Source organism: Macaca fascicularis, chromosome 20 (genome assembly GCF_037993035.2).
Source record: "Macaca fascicularis isolate 582-1 chromosome 20, T2T-MFA8v1.1".
Classification (NCBI taxonomy): domain Eukaryota; kingdom Metazoa; phylum Chordata; class Mammalia; order Primates; family Cercopithecidae; genus Macaca; species Macaca fascicularis.
Window position 1 is genome coordinate 9,238,072 of NC_088394.1, and position 26,039 is coordinate 9,264,110.

The 26,039-nt window shown below is 43.6% G+C and overlaps 1 protein-coding gene across 1 annotated transcript in view; it reads right to left on the bottom strand.

Annotated features, from left to right (window-relative positions):
* Window positions 1-26,039, bottom strand: part of LOC135968933 (uncharacterized) — an 81,549-nt gene that overhangs the window by 31,585 nt on the left and 23,925 nt on the right. The window contains exons 2-3 of the mRNA XM_065537588.1: window positions 2,986-3,587; window positions 2,631-2,730 (exon numbers count right to left, since the gene is read on the bottom strand). Of these exons, the coding sequence (XP_065393660.1) occupies window positions 2,631-2,730; window positions 2,986-3,537 (652 nt within the window). The 5' untranslated portion in view covers window positions 3,538-3,587. The remainder of the gene's footprint in view (window positions 1-2,630; window positions 2,731-2,985; window positions 3,588-26,039) is intronic.

A 26,039-nucleotide genomic window follows, 5' to 3' on the forward strand; every position in this document is an offset into this window, starting at 1 on the left:
TATGGAGGAGGCATTCGAAATTCATTGAACCTGCACGTTGTGCACATGTACCCTAGAACTTAAAGTATAATTTTAAAAAAATCCATTGAACACAGAAAGTGGAATATTGAATAAATGAAGGCAAATTCAGAGGGAGCTGGCATCTCCTTGCTGAGATTCCATCTTGAAAATAACCCTGAGGCAGTATCCTTAGAGAGACGGTCCCATAGCCATAGCCCATCAGCACTACGGATGCCATCCTTCATTCATTCAATAAATGTTAATCAGACTCCTGTTAAACACTGCGCCCTAGGTTAGGTGCTGGAGATGACAAAGAATAAAACACAGTCCCTGCCCTTGAGGGCGTTAGCTGGCAAGAGAGCAAAAGACAATTACAGTGTGGTGTCCTGAGTCTGCTACCACAGGAGTCAACTATGAAGTGAGGATTATGAGAGGACAGGGATGAGCTCCTAATCATATGTGAGAGATCATGGGAGGCTTCCTGGAGAAAATGACATCTGAGCAGAGACTTGACAGATGAGAAGGAATTAGCCAGATCTGAGAGAGAGAGAGAGAGAGAGAGAGAGAGAGAGAGAGAGAGAGAGAACACCTGGAGAGAGAGAGAGAGAGAACACCTGGGGATGGTATTGAGAAACGTGCTCCAGGTGGAGGTGTCAAGATACATGGGATGCAGAGGCGAAAGAAAAGAGAAACTTCATTATGGCTTGTGCACATGTGGAACATAAAAAAACTGGTAGGCAATGGTCAGGTGCAGTGGCTCACGCCTGTAATATAAATGCTTTGGGAGGCTGAGGTGGGAGAATCATTTGAGACTGGAGTTCAAGATCAGCCTAGGCAACATAGCAAGACCCTGTCTCTACAAAAAGCCTTTTTAAAAAAATTAGCCAGTCTTGGTGGTGTGTGCCTGTAGTTCCAGCTACTTGGAAGGCTGAGGCAGAAGGATCCCTTGAGCCCAGGAATTCAAGGCTGCAATGAGCTGTGATTGTGCCACTGCGCTCCAGTCTGGGGAACAGAGCAGAACCCGCACCTCTAAAATTAAAAAGAAAAAAAGAAAAAAATAGATGTTGGGCACTAACACTAAAGAAAGAGCTCCTCTCATGCTATGTGAAAGGCTTGAATTTTATTCAGAAGGATTGTTGATCTCATTCACACAAGATAAAGAAATAAAATAAAGAAAGAAAGAAAATAAAATAAAGACGTCGGTTTGATACTCTGGAAGGAGAATGGGATTCCCAGTCTGCCAAATCAAAAAAAAAAAAAAAAGAAAAAAACCCCAAAAACTATGGCAGCAGCACCATAGTGGCCCTTTCCCTATGTTTCTGCCTCTGAAAAGTTTCCTGGGACGCTGGTTCCCTTCCTGGTACGCCCACACGGAGGTAGGGGTGTGGTGGGCAGTAACTCATCTGCCTCAGGGATTCCTATCCATCAGCCTCCCTTTGATGATATTTTGCTACTTGTCACCTTTGTCAAACAAATTCCTATTTTTTAAATTTTTTCTTTATTGGATTTTATAATATTGATCAGATTAAAGCAAAATTTTAAAAAGGGGCAAGTACGGTGAGGAGAGAAGGTAGGAGATTAAGAGAAGGTACAGTGTCAGTCCTCATATATCGCGGCTGAGTGGCAGCCTTGTCTCATCTTTGCACTCCTAGGAGCAATAAACGCCAGAAATGCTTGGGCGAGGAAAGAGCAAGTTGAAGAAAATGATGTTAAGTTTGACTCGGTTATTGCTAGAAAAGCTGACACTGTTATCACCGCTTTGTGACTGGGCCTTCACTCTGCTTGGAATATTTTTCCTCCTCTCTCCTCCACTGCACTTTTCAAAATTCAACACAGTTATCTTCAATTCGGTTGACATTAATTAAGCACCAACTGCATGCCAAGTCCTGGGAAATCAGAGAAACATGCCCCATTCACTGTCATTGAGGATCTCAAAATCTTAAGCCATAATCAACTAGAATTGGATTACAGGAAATTTGCTTTAAATAGTCATTACCCTTGATAATACCCTTTGCAGCATGCTTTATACATGTGTTATCGCTTCTAATCCTCACAGCAACCCCAGGAGGTAGGTTTCCACTGAGCCTCGTTTTATGAATGAGGAAACAAGCTCTTAGAGGCTTAAAGACTTGCCCGAGATCACCCAACCAGGAAAGGGTGAAGGTGGGATTCTTAATCTAAAGGTTCGGTCACCACAGTATACATTTTGTAAGTGGCAGGGCTAAGTCTTGAGTCATTGTCTGCAGGAATCCAAACTCCCTGTAACTAATCATCAAGTAATAGCACTATTTGGAAACTAGGTTTAATGCTGGTATGTGGTTTGAACTCCAATACCGCATTCTTCCCACACAACATAAAGATATACTCTGTGTTGTGAGACTATCAAAGGAGACTTCAGTCATTCCATCCAGGACTGGAGAAGACTTCAAAAAGGAGGGGACACTGAAAATTAATCACGGTAACAGTCTCTACCATTTAGTGGGCATGTATTGTGAGCTTGATGCTGTACCAGGCTTTAATACATCATCTCATTTCATCCTTAAAACAACAGTCTATCAGCTCCATTCTGGCTGCCATAGCACAATACCACAGACTGGGTGGCTTACAGATAACAGAAATGTATTTCTTACAGTTCTGGAAGCTGGAAGTCCAAGATTCGGCCGCCAGCATGATCTGGTTCTGGTGAGGGTCTTTTTCCACACTGCAGACAATGATTTTCTCATTGTCTCCCTACCCAGAAAAAAGAGAGTGAGAGAGTTATTTGAGGTGCCTTTTATTAGGTCACTAATACCATTCACGAGGGCTCTACACTTACGACCTAATCACTTCCCAAAGGCCCCACCTCCTGATACCATCACGTTGGGCTTTAGAATTTCAAAATACGAGTTTGCAGGGGACACAAACATTCAATGCATAATACTCTCTAAGCTAAATTCCTGTGATGAAGACTTGGTTTCCCACCCAAAACTATGTACCCCCTTCTACCTTGTTAAAAGAGCCGGCATCTTCTTCACTATCCTCCATGCAGCCAGTGAAGTATGGGTGCCTTCCTTCCTTACTAAGAGAGCCGGCATCTTCTTCACTATCCTCCATGCAGCCAGTGAAGTATGGGTGCCTTCCTTCCTTACTAAGAGAGCCGGCATCTTCTTCACTATCCTCCATGCAGCCAGTGAAGTATGGGTGCCTTCCTTCCTTACTAAGAGAGCTGGCATCTTCTTCACTATCCTCCATGCAGCCAGTGAAGTATGGGTGCCTTCCTTCCTTACTAAGAGAGCCGGCATCTTCTTCACTATCCTCCATGCAGCCAGTGAAGTATGGGTGCCTTCCTTCCTTACTAAGAGAGCTGGCATCTTCTTCACTATCCTCCATGCAGCCAGTGAAGTATGGGTGCCTTCCTTCCTTACTAAGAGAGCTGGCATCTTCTTCACTATCCTCCATGAAGCCAGTGAACTTCGGGTGCCTTCCCAACCCATGAATCTTGACTTCTCTAAGCCAAGCAATCTTCAAAGCACAAGCACGTGACTCTGCTCTGGTCATTGAAATACGATGGAAATTCTGCTGTAGAGCTTCTGGGAAAGGTTTGCTCACTGTGAAGAAAAAAAAAAAACCATGGCATGGATGTTTTCTTTGCTCTATCTGGGTGTTGTCAGCTGTATATACTATCTAGATAAGCAGGCTTCATCTTAGATGATGCAGGATCCAGCCTAAGAAGAAAAGCCAATATTGTGTAGATGTCAGCACAGAAAAACAGAGAACAAAATCAACAAAATAAAAACCTGATGACTTGATAACATGGTTGACCTGCTGACTTAGTCACCTCTGGGACCACTGGACCCCAGTCTTTTTGTATAAGCCACTTTTAATTATGTTTTCTGTAGCCAAGAGCATCCTAAATGAAAACAGGATCACTGACCCCAATGTATAGAAGACCACACTGAGACTCACAGAGACTGATAAGTGTCAGAACCAGGATTCAAACTCAGGATTTCTGGCTTCTAATCTTGTGGTCCTTCTGTTGCATACCACAAATGAGATGAAAGTTAAGAGGCAGAAAATGGGGTGGGAGGGAGTTGAACAACCCAGGCTGGGGAAATAGTATCAGAAGGGTTTGGAAATCAAAATGAAAGGAGAGTGTGCTTGTGTCAAAAGACAGCTGGTTGGGCTGGTGGACGCTGAGAGGTTGGGAAGATGGATTCATTCCCAGTGGGGCTGAAATACCAAGTCAGAGTGAATTCCATTCATTGTCACTGATGAAAGGGGTAGAGAGAGGCTTTCTTTCTTTCTCTTTTCCTTTTTTTTTTTTTTTTTTTTGACACGAAGTCTCGTTCTGTCACCCAGGCTGGAGTGCAGTGGCGTGATCTTGGCTCACTGCCACCTCTGCCTCCCAGATTCAAGCGATTCTCCTGCCTCAGCCTCCCCAATAGCTGGGATTACTGGTGACTGCCACCACGCCCGGCTAATTTTTGTATTTTTAGTAGAGAAGGACTTTCTCCATGTTAGCCAGGCTGGTCTCGAACTCCTGACCTTAGGTAATCCACCTGCCTCAGCCTCCCAAAGTGCTAGGATTACAGCCATGAGCCATTGTGCCTGGCCTATATAGAGGCTTTCATCTCATTTGGTGGTGTACAATGGAAGGAATACAAGATTAGATGCCAGAAATCCTGAGTTTGAACCTGGTTCTGACACTACTGCTTAAGCAATGTGAATACTTTATAGTTATAGGCTGAAAGAGATCGGGGGGCACCATAGGGAGCCACTGTCACAGCCCCAGTTTGAGGGACTGGCTCTAGGGCAGTGGGGGTGGGTATGGAAAGAAGGGAACAAGAGTAGAAATCACTATTGATACCCGCCAATGAATTTGGTAAGTGGCTGACAGCAGCAAATGGGAAAAGGTCAAAGTGACCTTCCATCAACACCCATCCACCCTACCGGAGAAAAGCTTTCCTCAGCTACGCTGATATGTGTTCCCTCATCAGCAGGAAGGATGACTTGTGTATGCATGTCTGTTTCAGATAATGATTTCTCCAACTCTCTATGTTCCAGGAACCTGTATCAAAAGTTCTTGGCACGGTGGAATGGCTCATATCTGTAATCCCAGTACTTTGGGAGGCCAAGGTAGGCAGATTGCCTGAGCCCAGGAGTTTAAGACTAGACTGGGCAATATGGTGAGAAACCCTGTCTCTACAAAAAACACAAAATGAAATTAGCCAGGCATGGTGACATGCACCTGTAGTCCCAGCTACTTAAGAGGCTGAGATGGGAGGATCACCTGAGCTCAGGAGGTCGAGGCTGCAATGAGCTGAGATTGTGCCACTGCACTCCAGCCTGGGTGACAGAAGGAGATCCTGTCTCAAAAACAAAAAAGTTCTTGTGCTTGCAATGGCCTGCACATCTGCCTTGTTTATGTGTCTGATGGAGTGTTCTGCCACTCCCCTGCTCTCTATGTCCAGCTCAACCCACCTTCTTTCTGCTACTCAAATATAGCAAGAGGGTTCCCAGCTCATGGATCTTATCCTTGTTCTTCTTTCTGCCTTAAATTCAACTTCCAGGTTCCTTTTCTTCTCATCATGCAGGTCTCAGCTAGAATTTCACCTCCATAGAGAAGCTTCCCTAGAGGTCCTACCCACCTCCCCCAGAGAACTGCAGAGAGAAAAAAAGAGAAAGAGACTGACTTTGTCTTCTGCTTTTGACATTATGAGAAAATCCTGGGTGCTTTAAGAATAAACATTGTAGACAATAGAAGTACCAAGTGCAGAATGTCATTTCCATGCAAATGACCCAGACAAGCAAAGCACTGACTCACCCCAAGAAGAATCTACCTGGGGGAAAAAAAAAATGTTGTTTACAAGAACAATACCAGATGTTGGACTTGGAAGGCCGCGTCTTGACATTTGAAGGCTACCGAGGGAGATACAGGGACTCGAGGGCAGGCAAAGAAAAAGCAGCATAACAGAGTTCATTTAGAAGTGACTTTACATATTAAGTTAATTCCCAGTATAATTCAAGAGTCTGATGGGGGATGGAGGAATAATGGAAAAAAAGGAGTCCTCTAAAAGTGCTGAAGAGGGAGCAAGACCCATAACTCCATCTACAAGTAATGGTAGTTGAAATTGGTTGTCCCTGATTTGAATTATCTTGATGGCATCGTTATTTTTAATTGTGATTAGTGGTTGTAATGTGCTAATAAATAAGACGAGAGACAAGGTACAACCTTGCCTTGTCCCACAAATGAGTTGGAATCGAGACTGCTGGAGGCGGGCAGGCTCTGGACCGGAGGAGCCCCAATCAGGACAGGCGCCTAAGAACTAAAGGATGATTCCCGTGAGCTTTTGAGACAGAACACTTATGAGTAAATTTCCTCTACTCTGAGATCAAGCCATTCCACCAAAAAATAAGGAAGCACTGGGCTTGTTTTTCCTTACGGTAGCTCTTCTCTGGAAGAAAGTCACTCATGTGTCCCACGCACCTCACTAGAAAGAACACTCAGAAAGCTGTTTTCCCAGCTTGTTAACAATATCATCCGTCCTAGAGCAAGGCATGGGCACGGTGACCCACTGGAAGGTTCTCCTCTAAATGCTTTGAAGATATTCTCAGTGATAGGAAATTTTGGAGGTGGTTAAGTAGGTAGGTGAGAGGTTAATTCCAGAACCAAGATGGCCAACAATCCAGGACTCCAGCACTGGCATTATATGTGTCCCCAGTAAAACCCTAAGGGAAACATATTCATTTCCTAGGACCCCATGACAAAGGATCGCAAAGTAGGAGACTTAAAACAACAGAAATTTATTCTCTCAAAGATCTAGAGGCCAGGAGTCTGAAATCAAGGTGTGCACAGGGCCACGCTCTCTTCCAGATTCTTGTGGTTGCCGACAACCCTTGCGTTCATGGCTGGAAGCTGCCTAACGGATCTCTGCCTCCACAGTCACAGGGCCATCCTCCCTCTGTGCGTCTGTCTCTCCACACAGCACTCACCTATTCATGTGTCTGTCTCTGTGTCTCTTCCCCTCTTCAATGACATCTGTCATATTGGATTAAGGGCTCATTCTATACCAAGATGACCTCAGCTTAGCTTGTATCTTAATTACTCTACAAAGACCCTGTTTCTAAATAAGGTAACACTCACAGGTACCAGGGGCTAAGACTTCAGCATGTCTTTTGGAAGAATGTGATTCAATCCATAAGAGGAAGTGAATTGGCGTGATTGGGGGAAAAGCTGATGGGAAAGACAGACAAAGACAATGAGAAAGAAAAGAAAAGAAAAGAAAAGAAAAGAAAGGAAAGGAAAAGAAAGAAGGAAGGAAGGAAGGAAAAAAGAAAGAAAGAAAGAAAGAAAGAAAGAAAGAAAGAAAGAAAGAAAGAAAGAAAGAAAGAAAGAAAGAAAGAAAAGAGAGAGAGAGGAAGGAAGGAAGGAGGGAGGGAGGGAAGAAGGGAGGGAGGGAAGGAAGGAAGGGAAGAAAGAAAAGAGAAGAAAAGAGGAAAGAGGAGGGAAAGAGGGAGGAAAGGAAGGAAGGAAGGAAAAGAGGAGGGAGACAAAGAAAAAGAAGGAAATAAAGCTGGTGGGAAAGAAAGAAGAGGAAGGAAGGAAAGGAAGGAAGGAAGGAAGGAAGGAAGGAAGGAAGGAAGGAAGGAAGGAAAGAAGGAAGGAAGGAAGGAGATACTGCAACATGGAAAGGAGTCTAATTTATGTAAAATTTCTTGTGGACATTTACAGCTTTGTGATGACATGTCTATTTCCATCAAGTAGATCAAGTCAATAACATTTCCTGAACTTTGGCAAGTCATATGAGCCTCTGTCTACTTAGCACTGCCCTAGGATCCCTGATCAGAGTCACCAGGGGCATAGATAGCAGCAGTGGATTCAGGCCACCCTAATTCACTCCACCTGAGACTTAGAAAGGTTATCACTTAACCCAGCTCTCATTGCTGGCAAATGGCAGATAAGATTTTAATCCAAGACATGCTCTTTTCATTGTGCTGCAATGCTTTCCTGAATGTTAATTTTAGTTGAATGAATCTGTAAATAAATTAATGAACGAACGACTGAAGAAAGTATTCAGTCACACATGCAGTGGCCTCCAGTGCTTCTGGAGATGTTTTGGGGTCTGGAATAACACAGGAAGGTTATCTCACTTACTCATGTGATCCAGAGCTTGGTGGAAATGCAATCAGCATTCTCTGCGAGGATCCAATCTTCCAACGCCAAGCCACCAGATTAAAAATAGCCCTTTTGTCCCATCTTCTTCTTCTCCCTGAAACAGATGCTGGGGCTCAGCCTTGCCCTGCAACTCATCCTAATTTGCCTCTTGTCATTCATCCACTGTGGCTGGTCCACAGTAATGTTCTACTTTTAGGACCAGAAGAACTTGGGCTGCTGTCAAGGGAAGAGACTATTAATATCAAGTTAATGTGTGTAATAGGCTGGTCACCATGGTCCTCAATAAAGACAGCTGCTATGAATAGTAGTAGAAATATTGGTATTCACATTAGCAAGATCATGACCATTTATTTGGTTGATTGTACTAGTTTGCTAGGGCCGTTGTAACAAAGTTCAACAAACTAGCTGGTTTAAACTATAGAAATGTATTTGCTTACAACTCTTGAAGACTAGAAACCTGAGATTGAGGTGTCACCAGGGTTGGTTCATTTTTAGGGCCATCAGAGATCTGTCCTGTGCCTCTCTCCTGAGCTTGCAGTTGTCTGTCTTCTCCCTATGTCTTCCCTCTGATTCTGTGTGCAAATTTCCTCTTTTTATGAGGACACCACCATGTCGAATTAGCTCACCCTAATGACCTCATTTTAAATCACCTCTTTAAAGAAACTACCTGCAAATACAGTCACATTCAAAAGTCCTGAGGATTAAGACTTAATGGTATTAGTTTGGGGAGGGATACAATTTATCCCATAGCACTGTTTCTACTTGCTATATGGAGACCTAAGGCAAAGTCTTTTAAAAAAGGTTTTGTTTTCAGACAGAGATTCACTGTGTTGCCCAGGCTGGAGTACAGTGGTACAATCTCAGCTTACTGCAACCTCCATCTCCCAGGTTCAAGTGATTCTCCTGCCTCAGCCTCCCAGGTATCTGGGACTACAGGCACCTCCCACCACACCTGGCTAATTTTTGTATTTTTGGTAGAGATAGGGTTTCACCATGTTGGCCAAGCTGGTCTTGAATTCCTGACCTTAAGTGATCCGCCAGCCTCAGCCCAGCCTCACAAAGGCGTGGGATTATAGGCATGTGTAATCCCACCGCGCCCAGCCTAAAATCAAAGTAGAAATTACAGATCCCTACTTTCAAACTACCCATAGTCATGGACAAACTCTAAACTCCGTGTTCCTACCTACAAGTACAAGACTGAAGTCAGGAGATGTGAGAATGAAGTGGAAGGAAAGCGGCTTTGGAAGAATTATCTGGGCTTTGAAGAGTGGGTAAAGTTGAGGTGAATGGAGGAGAGGAAAAAAGTGTGTGCTAGACAAGGGCTAGAACACAAATAACAGATCAGAGGTAGAAAGCTCATTTTTACCTCTGTTTTTGAGATTCTAGTAGTAACATTCTCCACTCCTAGATTTGCCTAAGGAAATACTCATAGCCATTCAGACTATGGTTTGGAATTCAGAGCCCTTAGAGACACTAGCTCTGTCCCATTTTGTAGCACCTCTCCGTCTTTCAAGAGTGAGCCTCCTCTTTCCGTGTGTCTGCTCTGGGGGATTATCAGACCCAGCTAATGGAGGGGAGTTAACAGGAAGTGTCAGGGAGTTTTATAAAATTATCGTGTCAACTCTCTTCCTGTCAGTGTGCATAAGGGAAGAAGACAAGAAAAATGATATTGTCGTTTAATAGTTCACTTTAGATCTTCATCTCTTATCACTCATCATTGCTCCATATTAATTACTCTGTATTGGCAATCTCTGGCTGTCAGTTGTTCCATAAAAGATCTTACTGAGCTCATGGCTGGACAGCTTTCATTAGGAAGCAATTTGAACCACATTTAACTGGAGAAGATTAACAGATTAACTGGGACCATTACCCTACCTGCCTCTCTGCCTCCAGTGAAGGTGTAGCATGGTCTTGAATCCTGGCATAGCCACTGCCTGGTTGCATTGCACTGAACATGTCACCTCGCCTCTTTGATCTCAGTATCCCAATATGCAAAATGGGACAGTACAATCCTCTTTGGAGGACTATTGTAAGGTTGTTGTTTTGTTTTGAGACAGGGTCTCCCTCTGTCACCCAGGCTGAAGTGCAGTGGCACAAATACGGCTCACTGCAGCCTCAATCTTCTAGACTCAAGCAATCCTCCCACCTTGGCATTCCAAACAGCTGGGACAACAGACACAAACCACCATATTCAGCTAATTTTTTTTTTTTTTAGTAGAGACAGGGTCTCACTATGTTGCCCAGACTGGTCTCGAACTCCTGAGCTCAAGCAATCCTCTCACCTCAGCCTCCCAAAGTGCTGGGATTACAGGCATGAGCCACTGTGCCCAACCAAGGCTTTAAATAAATGTAAAAATATCTGACAGTCACCGGTACAGAGCTGGTGCCAGCAAATGACACCTGTTAGTATTTACACTTAGTATAAATGGAATGAGAGAAGGTTCAATGGACTTACTCCAAAACTTACCTCCCCTTTCAAAATATTACCCCCTGCTCTCATTTTTCCCATCAAGAAGGGTTCAGTTCAGCTCAGCAATCATTTACCAGGTGTAAGTGCCAGATGCGATGTCCACTCTAGGGATAGAGAGAATAACCTGGGATATCCCTAAGTCTTTGAACCTGCCAGCCACAGAAGTACATAGTTTCCTCTGCCTGGAATATCCTTTCCTGTTGACCCACCAGAAGGGGTCGCTCTCTCTGAGTTCGGTCTACATGTGCCTTTCTCTGGGAAGCCTTGTGTGATGCTCCCAAGCAGCACCCGCCCTGCCTCTTTACAGCTCTTATCACAGTGGTGCTCATATACCTGTGATGTGACCGTGGGACTGCTAGCCTCTCCTGCGGATTTGCAGCTCCCAGAGGGCAGAACCATATTTGTTCTGTGCATTGTTGAATCCCCAGTGCCTGGTGCACTGAAAGGAGGGAGGATTGAAAGAGCTCACGAAGAAGAGTCAAATACAAAAACGGGGCAAAAAGATGCAATTACACCTGAGCGGAATCAACCTAGATACCGCTAAGACATCAGCTTGTCCTCCTCTGGGCCATCAGCTTAGCAAAAGGCAGCTCCAGGCCAGGTGCGATGGCTCACACCTGTAATCCCAGCACTTTGGGAGGCTGAGGCGGGCAGATCACCTGAGGTCGGGAGTTTGAGACCAGCCTGACCAACATGGAGAAACCCCGTCTCTACTAAAAATACAAAATTAGCCAGGCATGGTGGTGTGTGCCTATGATCCCAGCTACTTGGGAGGCTGAGGCAGTAGAATCACTTGAACTTGGGAGGCAGAGGTTGGGGTGAGCTGAGATCACGCCATTGCACTCCAGCCTGGGCAACAAGAGCAAAACTCTGTCAAAAAAAAAAAAAAAGAAGAAAGAAAGAAAAGAAAAGAAAAAAGAAGAAAGGAAAGGAAAGGAAAGGAAAGGAAAGGAAAGGAAAGGAAAGGAAAGGGAAAGGGAGAGGAAAAGGGAAAGGCAAGGCAAGGCAAGGCAAGGCAGCTCTACCTTCTATTTCTCAATTGTTCTTTTTTGGGAGAAGGTGCAAGCAGCCCTAGAGTCCCATGGAAGCAGCTTTCTCCCAATACTCGACCCACTACCTCCCCACCAGGAGAGAAACTCCAAAGAGAGAGGGCCCTTTATTTCTCTTGCTTATTGCCATAGCAGATGAGGCACCTGAGGCTCGATCCAGAGCCAAATACGGAAGGAGAAGAAGTACAAAATTAAGATTCTGAAGACCTGAGTAGAGGCCTTGGCTTAACCACTTAGTCATGGTGTGATCTTGGGCAAATCACTTCATTTCTCTGAGCCTCGGATTCCTAAGCTAGAAAATGGAAGAAAAAAAAATAATAACACATACCTTAAAGGATGGTGGTGAGAATGAAATACAGTGAGGCTTGTAAAAATATTTGAAACCTCGGCCAGGCGCGGTGGCTCACGCCTGTAATCCCAGCACTTTGGGAGGCCAAGGTGGGCGGATGACTTGAAGTCAGGAGTTCGAGACCAGCCTGGCCAACATGGTGAAACCGTCTCTACTAAAAATACAAAAATGAGCCAAGCATTGTGGCACATGCCTGTAGTCCCAGCTACCTGGGAGGCTGAGGCAGGAGAATGGCTTGAACCCAGGAGGTGAAAGTTGCAGAGAGCCAGGATTGTGCTATTGCACTCCAGCCTAGGCAACAGAGCAAGACTCCGGCTCAAAAAAAAAAAAAAAAAAAAAAAAAAGAACCTCTAAAGTCTAGACATCTTGGGGAAACCTTTTTTCCTCATTATTGCATCAGTGCATGGGTCTTTGGAAGGCATTTTGAATGTGATTTCAACTCATTTTGCTTCAACAAACATATAGGAGACTCCTGCACATTTCCAAGCTCTAGACTTTGCCACAGTCGCCACAAACAACAATAACAATAGTAAGAGCTACCATTTGTTGATCGCTCAAGGGTTCCAGGCACTATGCCTTGTGCTTTCAATGCATTGCTTCATTTATCCTCACAACCCTGTTAACTGTGTTCAATTATTAATCCTGTCTTTGCAGATGAGAAAATTATACCCCAGAGAGTTAAAGTGACTCTTCTAGGGCAACACGGATAAGTGGAAGGACCAGAATTTGACCCCTGAACTCACTGAATCCAGAATCCATGCTTTTATTCAGTACCCAGAATAAACAGACAAACAACCCAATGTAAAAAAGGGTCTGTGATTTTAAAACACACTCTCCAAAAGAAAAGAAAAAGAGAAAGCGCTCAACACGATTAGTCATCAGAAAAACAAAAATTAAAACTAAACAAAATACCACTTTACATCCACCAGAATAACACTTTTTAAAAAAAAAAAAAAGAAGAAAATGAATGAGACCAAATGTTCATGAAATTGTGGAGCAACTGGAACTCTTCTAAGATGCTTTAGAAATACGCTGCTTATATAACTCTTTCCAAAAATGTTAGCAGTTTTTCATAAAAACAAATATATACTTATTCTATGACTCAACAATTTCACTTCTGGCCGGGCACAGTGACTTACCAGGCCTGTTATCCCAGCAGTGAGCTGTGATCATGCTACTGCACTCCAGCCTAAGTAACAGAGTGAGATCCTGTCAAAAACGAAAAAAAAAAAAAAAAAAAAGAGGCCGAGGTAGGAGGATCGTTTGAGTTCAGGAGTTTGAGACCAGCCTGGGAACATAATGAGACCACTTCTCTACAAAACAAATTTAAAAATTAGCCAGACGTGGTGGCATGCACCTATAGTTTCAGCTACTTGGTAGACTGAGGCAAAAGGAATGCCTGAGCCCAGGAGGTCAAGGCTGCAATGAGCGGTAATCTGCACCATACTCCAGCCTAGGTGACAGAGCAAGACCCTGTTTCCAAAAAATATATATATATATATATTTCTAAATATTTACCCAAGATAAATGAAAATACATGCTCACAAAAAGATTTGTACAAACAATGCTCATAGCAGCTTTATTCATAATAGCTGATGACTAGAAACATCCCAGGTGTCTAGGTAAATAGGAGAATGAATAAGCAAACTGTGGTACATCCACACAACATAATACCATTCAGCAATAAAAGGAAATAACCTCCTAATACATGCAACATAAATGAAGCTCAAAAACATTATGTTGAGTGAGAGAAGTGTTAGAGAAACCAATATACATGCCATGATTTCATTTATGTGAAATCCTAGAACAGTGCTCTATTCCACTACAGGAAGAAAAATCGGAACAACACTTACCTCTGGATGGTAGCTTAGGAACCCACTGAGAAAGAGCTTGAGGAAACTCTCTGGGGTGATGATAATGTTTATACCAAGATAAGGGCTTGTAGGCTGGGCACAGTGGCTCATGCCTATGATGCCAGCACTTTGGGAGGCCAAGGTGGGCGGATCAGTTGAGGTCAGGAGTTCGAGACCATCCTGGCCAACATGGTGAAACCCCATTTCTACTAAAAAAAAAAAAAAATAGCCAGGCCTGGTGGCATGCACCTGTAGTCCCATCTACTCAGGAAGCTGGGGCAGGAGAATCATTTGCACCCGGGAGGCAGAGGTTGCAGTGAACCAAGATTGCACCACTGTACTCCAGGTCGGGAGACAGAGTGAGACTCCATATCAAAAAACAGAAAAGAAAAGAAAAAGATAAGGGCTTGCATTTATCAAAATTTGGCTAATATACATTTAAGATTTTACTGTTTACAAATTTTATACCAAAAGAAAAATCTGTAAAAAAAGTGGAAATAAATAATATAAGCAATATCATTAATGACGGATTACTCAGAAAAGGGTCAGTATTTTTACAGTACCTTCCATAGTGTGATGATAGACATCAAAGGACTATCCCAAAATGTCTCCCCCAACAGACCTGCAAGAAGGACTACAGTTCCAGGAAAAAAGATCCACCAATTTGCAATAGCAAGCTGTAAATACCTGTACAGGAATAAACCTCTCTGCAACAGAGATCTCTTTCCTGACCAGCACATCTTAGTGGCCCTGGGGGTTGCCCATCAACCCCCAGCCACCTTGTTTCTCTTCCTGAGCTCTGGGCAGGGCTCACAAGAGCTTCCCTGGCAAAGGCAGTCGCCTTGCCCTCTGGGTGCCCAGCCCACACTCCCAGCACCTGCTAATTGCAAGACACAACATATGGCAGGCAGCCTGGTTGCAGACCCCGCGGCTCCCCTGACTTGCAGCCCAACCGTGGAGGCAGGCTGCATGCTGAGCTGCTGGGATCGAAGAGGTGTCATTAGAAAATGATTCATAGCCCTTTGCCTTAATGAGGACTCACACCCGAGGGCTTCCAATTACCCAATCGATGGCTAGAGTGCGGCTCCCAGCCAGCGGCCTCTTGTTTTCCCTTCTCTTCTTTAAAAATATTTGCAAGAGGGTTCATTGAACTCTTTCTCTCCTCTCCTTGGCCGACCCAAGCCCAGGGAGGAAACCAACCCAGACAACCATCCCAGGAAGTTCCCTGGGGCAGGCTGATGAATCCTGCATGGCTCAGCCTAGAAGACAGAAAACTCCAGGTGAATTCCCCACCTAGGCAGGGCCAGATCTGGGAGGTGACATGTGAGCTCAAAGGCTGGGAAAACAGCAATGTGCAAGGGATCAAATGCCCTGGTGTTGGAAATAGCTTGGCACATTTGATGAGAGGCCTGTTGTGAGCCAGGAAAGAGTGGAGGGAAATGATGCTGGAGAGATGGACATTAGCTAAGAGTGAGCTGAAGGAAGGAAACACAAGAGCTTTGGACTCAGTCTGGGCATAGATTCCCGTTCCCCACCTCCCTGTGTGCATAATATATGCATGGTGAAAATTACTAGTGTCCACCAAAATCCATCATTCCCTTCTGTAATAACGATATATTTATAGCTGTGATATAGCTGCCCAGCCTGAAACTCACTATTTTCTAGTCTTCCCTGAAAATAGATGGAAGATCTTGCCCAAAGGATGTTATATGAAAGTGTGTGCATGTGTGTGTGTGCATGTACATGTACAGCTTCCAAGCGTGGCCCATAAAATCTTGCATGTGTGATCAACCTGTATGTATAATTTACCACTTACTGGGAATAGCAGTATGACCCTAGTGGATGCCACAACCACTGGTAAATGTAAAGAATTGAGACCAAGAATGACTGAGTGGAGCCCAGTACCTCCCTTCCTGGACTCTATCAGCAGAGAGAATCAAACTTCTTTGTTCTTTAAGCCTCTTAATTTGGCAGCCTCGCCGTTATACCAGCTTAGCCTAATCTGGGTAACATCATTTGGTGAACATTTTATTTTCTGTATATTTCAATTCCTCATCTGCAAAGAATAATTTCTTCCTCTCAAGACTTTTATGGAAAGTAGATGAGCAGACATCAAGATGCCCAGATATCAAAGGGGCTCGGTTAGGACGTCCTCCTGTCCACCCTTCCGTCTACAGCAATTTCTACACAGGACTCTGGTGTCTGACTACACCCTCTTCTCCACCTTCCCACCCCAATACTTGTTCCATAGCTGCTTCTTCTAGGTGATTACAATGAAGGCAGGGCCTGTCATCTCGCACAGAATTCTGCATCTTTCTGTCACCTGTTTTTCGGCTGTCCACAGTGACAGCCAGACGATGGATCTCTTTGTTCTAGCACTGCTGTCTCTCAAAGGCTCAGAACTCTTTGTTGATTTCTTTTCACTGCTGCATTCTGGAAGTCAAGTGGAAGTCACACAACTCTGTAGGACTTCCTCACAGGTCACTTTGGGAACTCACCTCTAGCTCGGCCTAATGCAGTAAAAATTAAAATGTGTGGAGAGGATAGAATTGTTGACAGTTGACGCCGAAAGATTCCTATTAGAACATCTCTTCCAACCCTTTGGCAATACAGATGAGGAAACTAAGAAGCAAATATGAGAAAACTAGCCCAAGGTCACACAGAAAATTAAGCAATGTAAGTGCAAAAGCAGTCAAAATCAGATGTCACCAACGTTTTCATTTTTAGGGCTTAAACAAATACTGATTCACACAAAATACCTCTATAAGACAAGTAAGAGTTGGGCTGATGAGATCAACTCCCCTACTTTAAAGAGAGAATAAGCCCTACTTCTTTTGTGATGAGTGTTATTTCTGGTGTACCTGTGTATCTAAAATCCAGTTTCAATAATTTCTAGAAATCAGCCCTGGATGTTTACATAATAAACATTGTTTAGTCCCTCCCTCCTATGTGCCAGGCACTGTGCACAATACTTGAGATTCACTGGAGAAAAAAACCAGAAATCATCTCAGCCTTGAAGGACTCATGGCTAAGAGGAAGGCAAAGCAAAGAATCACACAATTATTAATAGAAAGTACTTCTAGGGGTAAGTATACAGAACAATGAGAATTTACAAAAAAAGGGACTGAGCAGGTGTTGGAGGCAGAGAAGCCTTTCTTAAAGAAGAGGACTTTTCTGTAATCCCAGCACTTTGGGAGGCCGAGACGGGTGGATCACGAGGTCAGGAGATCGAGACCATCCTGGCTAACACGGTGAAACCCCGTCTCTACTAAAAATACAAAAAACTAGCCAGGCGAGGTGGCGGGCGCCTGTAGTCCCAGCTACTCGGGAGGCTGAGGCAGGAGAATGGCGTAAACCCGGGAGGCGGAGCTTGCAGTGAGCTGAGATCCGGCCACTGCAGTCCAGCCTGGGCAACAGAGCGAGACTCCATCTCAAAAAAAAAAAAAAAAAAAAAAAAAAGAAGAGGCATTTTGAGCTGGGAGGGCACTGCATGGTCCATTTCTTATCCTCACATTCCCTCATTTATCCACTCAGTCATTCAACAAGCAAGGATCAACTGCTTACTGAATACAAGGCCCCATGCAAGGTATAGGAGATACTGCATTGAACAAGACAAATCAACATCCTGCCATGATGGTTTTACACTCTTGCCATACCTGACTCTTAATTTCTCGCCTGCCTCCGACTGCTATGGCCAGGTTCTTCTATCATCTCATCTGTCAGGACTAGGCAACATCTGATTACATTCCTAACCATTATCTGCTTGTCTCGGCATCAGATATGCGTGCTGAATTAGGCCAGCTTCCCAATGTAAATATCCTAAGAAAAGGCAACTTTGTACTACAGTGTGAATGACTGATATCCAGATTGTGTGAAGCATGGCTGGAGGAACTGGAAGTGCATTTCCTGAAGAAGGGAAAACTCAGCTATGCGGGGTCAATGACTTCAAATATGTTAATGACTGTTTGGGAGAACAGAGCTCAAATGGAGTCAATAGGGTAAAAGGAACATGGAGAGATTTCAACATCACACCACTTAGAGCTGTCTGACAATGAAAAGGGCTTCTTCCAAAGGAAGTGAGCTCCTCCTCACTGATGATATTTAGGCAGAAGCTAGATGGCCACTTACTGAGACCGGTTGGCAAGACAGTTCCTATGTGCCCTTCGGCCTCTTAGAATTTATTATTCTATCATTGCATTCTGAACATAAGTTCAAAATTAGAATCTTTTAAAAAAAAGAAAAGAAAACAGAGTCTTGTCACTTCCAAGATCAGGTTTTAGAAAATTAAAATATTTAAAAATTAAAGAAAACAAAAAACAGGGTCTTGCTCTGTCACCCAGGCTGGAGCGCAGTGGCATGATGGTGGTTCACAGCAGCCTAGACCGCCTGGGCTCAAGTGATCTTCCCACCACAGCCTCCTGAGTAGCTGGGACTACAGCTGCATGCCACCATACCCAGATAATTGTTGTATCGTTTACAGAGACAAGGTTTTACCATGTTCCCCAGGCTAGTCTCGAACTTCTGGGCTTAAGCGATCCACCCACCTTGGGCCTCCCAAAGTGCTGGGATTACGGGCAAGAGCCACCACGCTCAGCCTACAACTAGATTCATAATCTTCTTTCCAAAACCTGTTCCTCCCACAACCTTTCCCATCTCACTTAACAAAACTTCGAGTTGCTCAAGACAAAATCCTTGGAGTTCTCCTTGATGACTCTCTGTCTTTCCCACCTCATATTCAACATGCTAGGAAGTCTGATGGGCTCCACCTGAACTTACATCAGCATCTGACCACATCTTGCCATCTCCATGGTTATCACACTGATGGAAGCCATCAATAACCACTTACCCCTATTTATCATAATACCATGTGTGAGGCCCCAAACGTTCACAGACCTAGCCCTCAAGCTTACTGCGTGATAGAAGAAAAAGATACAAATTAAATGATCACACAGATTTAATTTGTAATTATAAATAGTTCCAAGGGGAGGACTCTGGTGCTATGAGAAGGTAACTTCATTAACTCAGTAGCATCAATTGTATTTTAACTATACCCAATAATCTTTCATATCATTATAGAACTATAAAGTTTTTATTGGCTTTTACTAGCTGATGTAATTCTCCCAGAAACCTGGTGAGGTGGAAAAATGAAGCTGCATCTCCATTTTACAGATGAGGAAATTTGGGCTTAGAGTGGTAAACTGAGTCACTGAAGGCCACATAACAAGAAAAAGAATGGAACTGACAGTCAAGCAAACCACCAGGGCTCTCTCATGGCCTCTAAGGCAGGTGTATAAACACCTTTAATTCAAACGTTTCCCAGTCCCACTAGGGAATGGTTAACGACTTTGGGAGAAGAGAGCTAAGGGTAACCATTAAATACATGGGAAGGCATAATGCATGTTCCAGAGGTTCAGATCAGTACGGCAAGCCTCAGCCACGCACCTGTGTACTCTCCTCTCCCTGCGGATATAAACATGGAAGAGCTGCTTGTCACTTTAGAAGAGTGAATAGGTCATAAGAGCAAAGACATGGAATCAACCCAAATGCCCGTCAATGGTAGACTGGGTAAATAAAATGTGGTAAATATACACCATGGAATACTATGCAGCCAAAACAAAGAATGAGATCGTGTCCTTTGCAGGAACATGGATGCAGCTGGAGGCCATTATCCCTAGCAGACTAATGAAGGAATAGAAAACCCAACACCACATGTTCTCATTTATAAGTGGGAGCTAAATGATGAAAACACATGCATACTAAAAGGGGAGCAACAGACGTGGGGCCTACCAGAGAGTGGAGGGTGTGAGGAGGGAGAGGATCAGGAAAAATAACTCACAGGTACTGGACTTAATACCTGGGTGATGAAATAATCTGTACAACAAACCCTGAAGGCACGAGTTTACCTATGTAACAAGCCTGCACATGTACCCCTGAACTTGAAAGTTGAAAAAAAAAAAAAGAAAACAGTAGGCTGGGCGCGGTGCCTCACGCCTATAATCCCAGCGCTTTGGGAGGCCGAGGCGGGCAGATTACTAGGTCAAGAGATCGAGATCATCCTGGCCGACATGGTGAAACCCTGTATCTACTAAAAACACAAAAACTAGCCAGGCGTGGTGGCGTGCATCTGTAATCCCTGCTACTGAGGAGGCTGAGGCAAGAGAATCACTTGAACCCAGGAGACAGAGGTTGCATTGAGCCGAGATCACACCACTGCACTCCAGCCTGGTGACAGAGCGAGACTCTGTCTCAAAAATAAATAAATAAATAAATACAAGAGTGAATAGGGAAAAAATAGAAAGGCGGCAACATTTACAATGGTCAAGGGTTATATCCCTGCTAATATGTAAACCAACAGTACAGTTTAATTATTCTAAAATGCATTCAGGTCATCAGGCTGCTCTAGGGATGGGAGAAATGATTTGGGGTAGTCTCCATGTCATTGTCAAGAATTTTGGAGGAGTTATTTCAGTTTGGATCAGAGATACAAATTCCTGATGCTCCAGGAGTCTGAACTACCTCCTAAAGTTAGACTCTTGCAGAAGAGATATGAGCCGCTGCCTCCAAGGTGAAAGATAAAAATGTCCAAAGGCCTGGACTCCAAGTACATGATGTACCCATCACCATGGAGCTTGAAGGTGCCAATGCTCTAACCATTTTGTCTGCACTTTCTGCACTTTATGCAATGAATGATAAGTATCATCAGGTCAAATCTCTTCTTCTTGAACATCATGGTATGATATGCGAAATAATTAAACTTACTTACTTGCTCTTTCCTTCTTTTTTATTTTCCTTTATTTTCTAGGCCCCATTCCAGAAAAGATTTAAGATGAATGCACCTAAGTCATAAAGTAGAAAATTATGAACTCTAATTAACATATTATTAATTCATAAGATGTGAGAGGGAAAAGATCTTATACATCAAGTTCAGAGAGGTTAATCAAGTCATCAAAAGCTATAGAAAGTCACTGTTCAATAATGATTTTATTGAATGCCTACTCGGTACACAGTCTTGTGTTTTTATAATAGATTTTTATTTGCTTCAATGCATATTTAATTGAGCATATATTGTACAGATCAAAATCAAGATTAGACCTTGAGATAGAGTGGAAATAAACACATTTTGAATACTTACTATGTGCTAAAAACAGTACCTTATGTCCAATTTTATGTACATAATGTCATTGCATCCTCACTAAAACCCTTGGGAGGGGTAATATTGGTTACTGGTTTTAGCTCCTAACTCTCCTGTGGCTGTGGACCTAGGGTCCTGCAAATGAGGATGGAAATGATTTTGCAGTGAAATTTACCTGTTATTGACCAGCTCACCAATGCACTGGAGGTAGGCAACATTCTAAACCAAGCTTGATGCAGAGAGGGAGCTTTTCACAATGATTTCGTCAACTCTAAAATTACAGTAACTTCCTACACTAATTCAACAACCTTTCCCACCCTCCCCAGTAATTACCCACATCTCTATAGAACCGCATGGTGAAGAAATGGAAAGAACCTTAGCAGTAAAGAGGTAATTAATCTCTCTTCATTCTTTCCTGAGAGGTGTAATCTTATTCCTTGAACAACCAAATAAACTATTACGTTGGTGCAAAAGTAATTGTGGTTTTTGCCGTTACTTTTAATGTACTCCCAGCCTACTTTTGCAACAACAGAATTGTTCTAAATTCTATGTTTTATATACTAAATTGGAAAAGCCAAATATTTCTCACCCTTCTTACCTGTAGCCTTACTATAAAATGACTGTGTGTTTTCACAGCTACTCGGGAGGCTAAGGTAGGAGGATTGCTTGAGCCCAGGAGGTTTAGACTAAAGTGATTTGTGACTATCACTGCACTCCAGTCTAAGCAACAGAGGGAGACCCTGTCTCAAAAGAAAAACAAATCTGAAAATGAATCTAAAATAGGTATTAGGATTACGGCTTGAGTCAGATAACCCCTTTTAAGCAATTAAGAATGTGCTGGTGTGCTGATGCCAGGCCCAGGTCTAGAGGGCTATTAGCTAACAAGAGTACTCTAACTCAATTCATCGGACAGCAAAGAAACAAAGAAAAAGTCATCATGCAGACGTCCAGTCACTCAAAGTCAAAGGGCCTTAAGATAATGTCAGTTTTCTAGCAGCGAATGGGGACTAGAGCTAGGTTTGGACAGTTGACATTCAAAACTCTTTGTCTTTATTGCTCATCCTCATTTAATAAGAGAACATTGCATGATCCATAATATTTTCTTCATCCATGTGTTCTCCATGTTACAATGGACACTCAGGGAGCTTAGGCAACTCTGAGGACTGACAAGAAGCAAAATTTGATTCCAACTTGGGTTTCCACGTCTTTTTTTGCTGCAGGAGGTTTCTCCCTTCACTAAGGTCTCCACCTGACACTATGGAGACACTGAAATCCAAGGAGGCTAAATGATCCCATTGTTCCACAGAGCTAGAATGCAGGTCAAGCAATGCGATTGCAATTGATTTTTCCAGGATGTAACACCAGCACATTCTTTTTTTTTTTTTTTTTTTTCTTTTTTTTTGAGATGGAGTCTCACTCTGTCACCCAGGCTGAAGTGCAGTGGTGCGATCTCGGCTCACTGCAACCTCTGCCTCCTGGGTTCAAGTGATTCTTCTGCCCCAGCCTCCTGAGTAGCTGGTACTACAGGCGCCCGCCACCAGGCTCAGCTAATTTTTGTACTTATAGTAGAGATAGGGTTTCACCATACTGGCCAGACTGATCTCAAACTCTTGACCTTGTGATCTGCCTGCCTCAGCTTCCCAAAGTTCTGGGCTTACAGGCATGAGCCACCGCGCCTGGCACCAGCACCTTCTTAATTGTTTAAAAGGAGTTGCCTGACTCAAACCATGATCCTAATGGCTATTTTAGATTCATTTTTAGATTTGTTTTTTGAGATAGGGTTTCCCTCTGTTGCTCAGGCTGGCATGCAGTGGTACAATCACAGCTCACTTTAGCCTCAACCTCCTGGGCTCAAGCAATCCTCCCACCTCGGCCTCCTGAGTAGCTGTGAGTACACACACGTGCCACCACATCTGGCTAATTTTTGTTTTGTTTCGTTTGTAGAGACAGGGTTTCACCATATTGCCCACACTGGTCTCAAACTCCTGGGCTCAAGGGATCCATCCTCCTCGGCCCCGCAAAGCGCTGGGATTACAGACATGGACCACTGTGCCTGGCCACATTTTTGTATTCTTGTTCTTGGGCATTCTTATCTATTGGCTCAACTTGCTCCTCTAATTGGTGCCTCTCTGGTGGTCCTAAAACATAAACGTCTGACTCCAGCTTGATTCTATTCAGTCCCATTGGCCAGGTCAGTCGGCCTCTTGTCTCCCATTAAGGGGAAATTGGAGCATGGGTCCACTCTTAGAAGTTAATTCACTTCTTCACCTTGGGGTAAACTCAGCATTTAGCAGTACACACTCAACAAATGAGCCTCTGAGCTCAGGGATAAAAATAAATAAGTAAAAGTCTTGCCCTTAAACCGGACAGTATGAATCGTAATTAAAAACCCCTATTATGCCATTTCAACAGGAACACTCCCGCCGTCATTAAGCTAAAACAGAATTCCTTCAGGGAGAAATTATTTCTCATTTGATTTCTGTCAGAATGGCTTTGACTTTGAGGATACATCTACACAATGGTGTCTCCAGGCTCCACCTCTGAGGCTCTGCTCAGACAAAGGAGACGTTTGCTTCGAACAGATGAAACCTGATGAAAGATTCATTTCAAATTAACTTTCCCTGATTATTTCTCTTTTGTAATCTTTATTATAACTTTAAGCGGAGGGAAAATAGAAAGACGAAAAGCAATCCTCCCTAGATCCACACATAAATCTTCATAGTAGCCATTCAACAGTATCATTAATTCCCCTGGAATATTCCCACAATGCAAAGTAGCAGACACTTATGCAATGGCGATTTATTGGGAAATCAAGCCCTCATCCATTCTTTGATGTTGTGTTATTAAATTGAAAAGGGAACAGCACTGGCAAGATGGATGAAGGCGAGGAAGAATACAGCATGGACTAGTCCTGATGCTCTGAAGTCCCGTCTTGAAGGTCATGATAGAAACAAGGTAGGTGGAAAATAAATTAACCTCTGAGGGCCCAGGTGGTGCCCAGCTCTGGGCTTTGTAGCGGGGCTCTTGGCTGAGCCGAAGCTGGGCTTCAGATCGCTTCCAGTGGGTGGAGATAGCAAACAGTCCTATCCATTTGCAGCTCCATAGAGGCTGAGAAACAACCTTGGAAGAGAGCCCAAACCCTGACCAATATAAGGATCTAGGCATATTTCAGACATAACTGAGGAGTTAGGGTGTCTCAACAGAAGTTGTCTTAGAGGAGGGAACAAGGGGCTCCTGAGGGAACAAAGTGAAACAGAAAGCAGAGCCTGTCATTGCAAGTTAGATGCAGGGGCAAGACATGAGCATCTAAGGGAAGGAGGATTCTAAGACAGGAGGGAAGAGGCTGTGTACTCTCCATCCACTTCAAGAAGTGACTTAAAAAATGGGCATCACTAAAGGCTGTAATATCTCGAGTGTCCAGCAGCTTAATAGTGTGATGCCCCAACCAAGCATAACACAAAAGGTGTATTTGTCATGTTTCATGTGAGATATCACCTCAGTCTCAGATGTTGGTAGTTCCAGCCTGCTGACATTGGATGTGTCTGCATTCTCATGCCCCTGCACGGAAACACCAGTGATGGTAAGAGAACAGAACCCCAGCCTTACTGTGTCAACTCCATGGGATTGGTACCCCAAAGCAGGGGATTTGTAACCCATCAAGAAACAGAAAAGAGTGTGAGACTTTGATTATAAAACTTCAACAAATCAAACCGTGGGGTTCCCTCACTGGACATAGCACAGAAGCAGCATGGCCTTCTCACTTTTCAAGCATTACAACTTAAATCTTTGGTACCCAGAATTCAAAAAAAAAAGCATTTCCTGGCCAGGTGTGGTGGCTCACATCTGTAGTCCCAGCACTTTGGGAGGCTGAGGTGGGAGAATCACTTGAGGATGGGAGTTCAATACCAGCTTAGGCAACATAGCAAAACTCCATCTCTACAAACAAATAAATTTAATTTAATTTAATTAGCCGGACATGGTGACAAGCACCTATGTACCCTGCCCCTCTGGAGGCTGAAGTGGGAGGATTGTTTGAGCCCAGGAGATTGAGGCTACAGTGAACTATGATCACACCACTGAATTCCAGCCTGGGCAAAAGAGCAAGACGCTGTCTCAAAAAAAGAAAATAAAAAAGGCTTCTCCAGTTTCCGCAGTTTTGAGGAGGGACAGAGCTCTAACTCTCTGAAACCTAGACGGTGGAAAGCTATAACTGAGAACATAGGTCATGCTGCCACACTTTGCCTAGGTTTGCATAGAAAAGAAATAAGTCTGATTTTTGGACATTCATGGGCACCATGAGGATTCTTGAAAACATTGGGGTAAGGAGGTTTCCCTATTGTCAAGAACTCAGGTTATAACTGTGATATAATTTTATTTGGTACTCACAGATGAGTAAAGCCCAAAGCATATGCATCTCATCCCACTTAATACTTAGAAACATCCTGAGAAAAGGGAATTACTGATCTTTCATTGAAAACAGGGAACAGGTTCAACCGGGTTACATAATCTGCCCAAGGTCATACAGATGGTAGCAGAGCCTGGACTCACATTCCACATTCTATGCACTTTCTCTGCTTCCATATTTCCATGCTGTCTTTCAAACTATAAAAAGTTCATGCTATTGGAGCAATATTCAGAAGGGAAGGTCACAGGTAACAGATATAACTAGAGTAGGGGTCGGAGAAAAGGGTACCCAGACTGCTTGAGAGTTGGAGCAGCCTTCAATGAAGAGGTGAAAACTTTTCCTGGAGAACGATTGCTATTGCAGATGATGGGGACTAGAACGGATGTTGAGCTAAAGAGCTGTGATGACAACACTGAGGCCCAGACAGGTAACCTAACTTTCCCAAAGTCACACAGCTAGTATGTGGTGCAGCCAGGATCTAAACCTAGACCACATGGATTTCCAAAGCCCATGTTCTTGAATGTTATGGTGCACAGTCTTTCAGGTGGCTGCTTGTGGTTCTTTGACCTAAGACGGAAGGCAGGAAAGGAGATAGGAATGTCGTAGAGAAAGGAGGGCCGGAGCTT